At 42.5% G+C, this 6,821-nt stretch overlaps 1 protein-coding gene across 2 annotated transcripts; it reads right to left on the bottom strand.

The window, feature by feature from the left end:
* Nucleotides 1–895: 895 nt before the first annotated feature.
* Nucleotides 896–6,689, bottom strand: LOC120436346 (interferon-induced protein with tetratricopeptide repeats 5-like). Of its 2 annotated transcripts, none has more exons than XM_039607226.1 (3): nt 6,488–6,689; nt 5,324–5,653; nt 896–3,203 (listed from the first exon to the last, which is right to left on the bottom strand). In XM_039607226.1, exons 2-3 carry the CDS (start codon nt 5,459–5,461, stop codon nt 2,991–2,993), a joined length of 351 nt encoding a protein of 116 aa, XP_039463160.1. In that variant the 5' UTR covers nt 5,462–5,653; nt 6,488–6,689; the 3' UTR covers nt 896–2,990. The 2 variants fall into 2 exon arrangements, with proteins under 2 accessions (XP_039463160.1, XP_039463156.1); XM_039607222.1 differs by having other exon boundaries at nt 5,464–5,653; nt 6,488–6,686.
* Nucleotides 6,690–6,821: the final 132 nt, after the last annotated feature.

The following is a 6,821-nucleotide window of genomic DNA, read 5'->3' as shown; positions in this document are numbered from 1 at the left end:
AGGTTTCTTTAATTTCATACTCTAAGCATGGACAGGACTAACTGATTCATCTTCAGGTTAGATGAATCAGTTAGTCAAATCAGTACCACATATCTCTGAGTATGAATTTAAAATCTGAATACACAGTTTGCACTCTGTGTGTCAGAACTGTTTTATTTGCTTAATACTTCAGGATCCAAGATACGTATAAGTGAAGGTTTTTAGTGTATAGTGGATTTCAATAGTTCTTATGATTCATTAGGAAAAAAAATATAAAGGCTCTCGGGCAAAACAAAGTAAAGCAGTAAGTTTTGTTTTACAAAAAATGAGAGAGGGGAGGGCTACAACTGTAGCAGCCTCAGAACTGATTCACTGTGTCTGCAAGTATAAAAAAAACATTGCTCTTATAAACAGGACAGACATTTATGTGTTTGTCACATTTTGTAACATTTGCGATGTTTATTCTGCTTTTTAATTGTATTTGATAAACCCAGAGCGTTGGCTCGCAGGAGGAGTGTTTGAATGGGATATGTAGAAAGGAGAGTAAAGGGAACATGTTTGCAGTATGCAGTATAAGTACAGCTGTAGCTGTATTTAGAAAAAGAAAAACTCTTAGACAGAAAAGGAAAAGTAAAGCAGTAAGTTTCGTTTTACAAGAAATAAGCGTGAGGGAGTGTTGGTCTACACTCTGCCGAAGTCTGTCAGACAGAAATGGCAGAACATTTTTTTTCTGTTCATAGAAGACAAACATATATAACAGCTTATATTTGGTGGCCCTCTAGAGGTAAGAGGTCAGATAGACTGCTCTTATAAATAGGACAGACATTTATGTCTGTGTTTGTAACATTTATGGCGTTTACAGACGTAGACAAAATTGTTGGCACCCCTCGGTCAATGAAAGAAAACCTCACAATGGTCACAGAAATGACTTTAATCTGACAAAAGTAATAATAAATAAAAATTCTATAAATCTTAACCAATGAAAGTCAGACATTGCTTTTCAACCATGCTTCAAATGAACTATTTTAAAAAATAAATGTATGAAACAGGCCTGGACAAAAATGATGGTACCCACAACTTAATATTTTGTTGCACAACCTTTTGAGGCAATCACTGCAATCAAGTGATTCCTGTAACTGTCAATGAGGCTTCTGCACCTCTCAGCAGGTATTTTGGCCCACTCCTCATGAGCAAACTGCGCCAGTTGTTTCCGGTTTGAAGAGCGCCTTTTCCAGTCAACATGTTTCAGCTCCAAAGATGCTTAATAGGATTGAGGTCAGGGCTCAAAGACGGCCATTTTAAAATAGTCCACTCTTTTCCTCTTAGCCATTCTTGGGTGTTTTTAGCTGTGTGTTTTGGGTCATTGTCCTGTTGACCTGCGACTGAGACCAAGCTTTCTGACACTTCATTAAAAAGCATCTTCACTGTTATCACCCTGTCTAAATCTGTCCCCGTGCTTCTTTCCTCCTGTTTCTGCATGAACACATGTAAAAACTGCCTTCAGTACCTTCACCTCACTTCACTTGGCACAGCTTCTAATAACCCTGGGACTATGTGTGAACAGCATGAGGACAGGGTGTAGTTGTCCTCATGCTGTCTGTCTCTGCTGAAGCAGGCTGCTCTGTGCTTAATCATTTTCAAACCTTCAACACAGTGATGAGTCACATTTTAAGAATCCATTGAGCATTAAACTGCATCAGAGCTGACTGGGGATATGAATTTGGCAACAAACCCTTTCTGATTCTGAATTATCAGATATGTTTTTGTTTGTTCTTCAAACTGTTTTCTTTTCTTTTCTCTTGTTGTTTTCTTCATTTGGTGATAAATTTACTCTCCACATTTAGACTTTCAAGATAGCATTTTTGACTGAACAGTAATATTTATTTTTCTTACTGAGACTAAATAATTTAATTCACGACTCCATGACTTTACTAGTGCAAAAAAACCCCACTTAAACAAGCAGCAGTTTGTTATGTGCATTAAAGCTATATATAAATTTAAAAGTGCAAATGCAAATTCCTGGCTGACAGTTTAACCAAAAGGAATTTCCAGTGGAACTGGGCAGACATGTCCTGAGCATAACCATATATAATATCCACAGAACTTAAAAAGAGGTTATATTCACACGATACGGTAACATTATGTTGAAGAACAGTATGTATTACTACACGAGGCTCCAGCTGTAATGCTACAACAATCCACTTACCGACTTACCAAAGTCGTACTAAAACATTTTTTGAAGGATTTTTGAGCGCCGTGTACCACATAAAATCAGTCCGGGGTCAGTGAGCACAACCAGAATTCATACATAAGGCACACCGGATTATAAGGGGCACTGTCTATTTTTCAGAAAATCAAAGGATTTTAAGAGTGCCTTATTTTCCAAAAAACACGGTAACAACGACGGCCTGCTTGCATGTTCTACAAAAAATTATGCTTTGTTGGGTATCTGACGGACAAAAGCCAAACCATTTCCACATCACTGAAGTTGCAGCATTTTTACAGACCAATTCTGGTTCATCTGTTTCATTCAATGATCCGCTTTCGCCCTTCTCATTCTCCGTTCCTGCCATGCTTTTTCCGCCATGTGCGTATGAAAACAAAGGCACTGCCCATGCGTGTTTTACCCATATTCTATCGCGATAATTCATTTTCTTATCATTGCCTAACATTACACCAGTATTACCATGAACGGAATGATATGGCCCAGCACTAGTCTGAATTAGTCTTCAGTATGGGCGTGACTTTAATTTAATGGAATTCACTGAACACCATTTTTAAACTCAGTGTTTTCGGGTGCTGGTGACAGAGCTCCACCCAGCACCACACATGTCTGAAACATCCAATAAAAGTGGCCCTGACGTGTGTAATGCTTCGTTGTTTATAATTTAATACCTATCAGAAAGGTATGAAGGGCCCATTTGTTAGAGTTGTGCAGACCTTGAAGCACATGGATCAAGTCCACATTCAGCGGGCTGAAGTATGATGTAACAGGAGTGCAGTGATCATGATTAATCAGAGGATGATCCCTGCAGCTCCAGGCGCAGCTCGCACAGAGCAGACAGGTACTCTTCATTGTCCTTGTCACAGTTCAGAGCTTCCTCATAAAACTCAGCAGCTTCCTTCCTGTTGCCCTCAGCTCTGGCCACCTGACCCAGCAGAGCGAGAGCCTCGCCATCACCTGGATTCCTTGACAGACGTTTCTCAGCGATCTGCTTGAGTTTCTGCAGGAAAGATGGAGGAACAAAGAAAGATGAATTTCTGTGGATTTAAAGTAACCGACTTTCATTTTCAGAGACTTTCTCAGACCAGGACTTAAAAAATATTTAATGTCTAAATATTAAATATTTAGACAGCAGCTCCCAACCTTAAACCACAGAACAGGACTGATTCCTGCTGGTTGGCAGGTGAGAGAAAGGACAGCTGTGGAAACGATCCAGACCCCACTCCCTCAGTACTGTGTTGAGACGATGTGTGGAAACGGTGTACACTGAGTCTGCTTAATCAGATTACAGCCAGGGTCTATATGAAGGTCATGGAGAGCCAGTCCCTGTTCAGCAGGTGGGGGTTTCTGCTGAAGTACTCAAAATACGCGCAAATAGCCGGATCTTGTTTGTGTTAGTCAATTTTGACCCTACACAGAGATAAAGGAGTAATCCTTTTATGGACAAACCAAAGATCACATACAAAGTTTTCTGCAAAGGAAGGAGTCTAAAATCATCGTCCACCACCTGGACTGCTGAAAGCTTCCACCTGACAGATTAGCCTCCCTCTGACTTCACGTCCTGCTAATGAAAATGGTCCAGAGGTGCAGCAGACAGGAGACTTGGTCTCAGCACATTTTGACATAAGCCACTGATTAGACTTTAATCACATAACCTTTAGTGCTCACCTTAGCACACAGTTCCTTCTCATATTCCTTCACAGGAATCAGGAGACCCTGCAGACAGGGTAGCTCCACCTTCATCATCCTTTGTCCAGTACTTCCATCAAGACGAGCTACAGCAAGGACTTCATTGGTTTTGCTTATTTGATATAATAACACGTAACTTGTGTGGATTTCAGGGGTCAACCTGTAGTTTTTTCAACTTAGTGCTGTCACAGCTGCAGTGGCAGACGTGTGGTGTGTGTGAGAGAGGACCCAAACGCTGGCACTGGCTTGGATGTGAGCAAGGCAGGAGACTGCAGGCGACGCCGTGGGAGCCGCAGGTGGTGGCGCTGCAGGTGACAAAGGCTGGATGGGCATGCACAGCAGGCACAAGGTCCTGTGGCAGACATGAAGGTAGCTGGAGCCGTGCAGGGCACTGGCTCTGCCCAGGCAGCGATAACACGGTGCAGTCCTCAGTTTGCTTCTTAGCCTCCAGGGGTCCAGAATCAGCTGTGGGCTGAACGCAGCCTCTGGGGAGGCCCTTGAGGGAGTTACTGTCTCTAAGCTAGCCAGTTCCATGAGATCACCTAGGGTTATAATGAGGCTTTCTTCCTGCACAGAATGGATGGGTGAGAATGATGGCTGAAAGGGTGGCTGAGCTACAGACTGAACAGCAGACTCAGCTAGTGGCAACACAGGAGACTGAACTAAAGGATGCTGAGCAGGAGCCTGAGCTAGCGGGGACACTGGAGACTGAGACTGAACTAATAACTGAGATAATGACTGAGCTGATAACTGGGCTGCAACCTGAGCTAAAGGTAGTAGTGAGGGTTGTAAAGCAGGTAGTGGAGTAGAAGACTGAGCTGAAGGCTGGAAAGTTGGCTGAACCGAGGGCAGCTGGACATTGACAAGCAGAGGAGCAGGTTCAACGACAACAGTGTGTGTGACACCGGTTTCAGGTATTGAACCTGCCAGCCATTGGTTCAGGTATGTGGATAACACCTGGGTGAAAATCAAATCTCAGGACATACCACATTTCACAGATCACATTATCTAGGTAGACTGACACATCAAATTCACGTGGGAGGATATGAAAAGTGGCAGGTTAGCCTTCTTAGACTGTGAGATTTCCATCAGTAAAAGCTGACGTGTACTGCAAACCTACTTATACTCAGAATTATATTATGGGAAACCCAGCCCAACCAGCATGTCTCATTTAAGAAAAGGCAGCGTTAGTCTTTAACAACGATTACAGATAGTCTAAAAACTCTGTGGAAGCAAAAATGTACGAAGCTGCACATCTTTCACAGCCTTCTTTGGAGCTGATATAGGGTCAGTGTGCATGCTTTACCATCTTTAAATAAAGGATCTTCGTGGATCTGTGCACTGACTCTTATATTCCATGACCCTGGAAGAATCACATTATCTGTGGCTGCATGAGTAATAAGCATTTACAATATCCAAATTCAGACTTACATGATTACGAAAGTATTTTCCTATGTAGCGGCTGACATGAGGTTTATCAGGATCAGTTTTCAGTGCTTTCTTCAGCAGACACTCAGGCTCTTCGTATTTCTTATAGGCTCCAAGCTTCACGATCTGATTGGTGTACATACCAGTGTGTCCTCGACTCTCTGACAGTAGCTTTGTGACTGTGCAAAGTCTCCAACATGATATTTCAGCCAGGCCATGTCTCCATACGTCACAATGAGCCGCTTCTCACTCTCATCACCGTAACTCTCCCTGATGGTCTCCTCTGATTGGTTTAAAAGTGACAGCGCTTCCTCTCGTTGATCCTGAAGAAACCTGAGGACCAACAGGTCAGCAAAACATGCGTATAATTAAATCAAGTTTTTCTGGAATCATACTTCAGATGTCTACACCTGGCCTGGTCTTCAATAACAGTCCTGCAGCAGGTCTTTATTTGGTTGACATTTAGCTAAGGTTCTAGACCCCATGGGTGTTAAGATGAATACTCTACCTGCATTTCCACCAAAATAATCAGTGCAAACAAGTTTTAGGAGGCAGATTTATATTAAGATTGTACCCACATACAGGATAGGTGGGTACTGTCAGGAAATTCAGCCACAACAACTGACTGATACAATCCATACTGTTTGAGATAAGTTCATGTCATGGATCACCACTTCTACTGTCTCCTGGAGTGCTGACTATCTGTTAGAGAGGTCTCAGTTTGTCTGTTGTGGTGGTTAGTAATACTGGGGCACCAGAGGGGGCGGTCCTATCTCCATTTCTGTTTACCTTGTGCTCCTCAGACGTCCAGTATAACAGTTAAACATGCTGCCTGCAGAAGTTCTCTGATGACACTACAGGGGTTGGGTGTATTATGGAGTACAGGAACTTTGTAAAGCGGTCCATAATAAATCACCTCTCTTTGAATGTCAGCAAGACAAAACAGATGGTGGTTGACTTCCAGAGGGAAAAAAAACTGTGACTAGGTTCATCAACACGATCATCAGTGCCAGAGATGGAGCAGGATCAACAAACTAATCCGCTTTTACTGGAGTATTTTTAACACTAGTACTTCTACCACCTTTGCTAATAGTAGTACATGTATCTGTAGTATTTGTGGTAGTTTTCGAAAGTCGGAAATCAGCTGTGAAGCTAATGCGAACTCACGTCATGTTACAGGAAACAGTCCTCCTCTTCCTCAGAGTACACACCGATGAAGATGAAGAAACGATTATGCGCCGACTGATCGGTCACTGAGTGGTCGTTCAGTGAGAACCGCTGACCTCAGATCAATCATTTACAGATCAATGGCTGATCAGTGATCTTTGGAGACGCTCTCAGCTGAGATGCAGAAACGAAACCTAAGGTCCCCTTGTGGTGCCTTCATGTACCTCTCATATAAAACAGAAAGCCCAGCCTTCTGATCGGAAAGCTTTTCTCCTTTGTGAAATGTGTGCCTTCCGTCTCCTAACATAGTTTATATTTATGGCTATTAAGTTCT

This window comes from Oreochromis aureus, linkage group 3, assembly GCF_013358895.1.
Source record: "Oreochromis aureus strain Israel breed Guangdong linkage group 3, ZZ_aureus, whole genome shotgun sequence".
Classification (NCBI taxonomy): domain Eukaryota; kingdom Metazoa; phylum Chordata; class Actinopteri; order Cichliformes; family Cichlidae; genus Oreochromis; species Oreochromis aureus.
This window is presented reverse-complemented; position numbering and strand designations above follow the sequence as displayed.

What these genes read in the sequence shown, in the direction of transcription:
- LOC120436346 (XM_039607222.1), bottom strand. An exon ending in AGAGAGTCGAGGACACACTG is followed by an intron (nt 3,204 to 5,463) that starts GTATGTACACCA and finishes TCTTTCCTGCAG; the next exon opens with AAACTCAAGCAGATCGCTGA.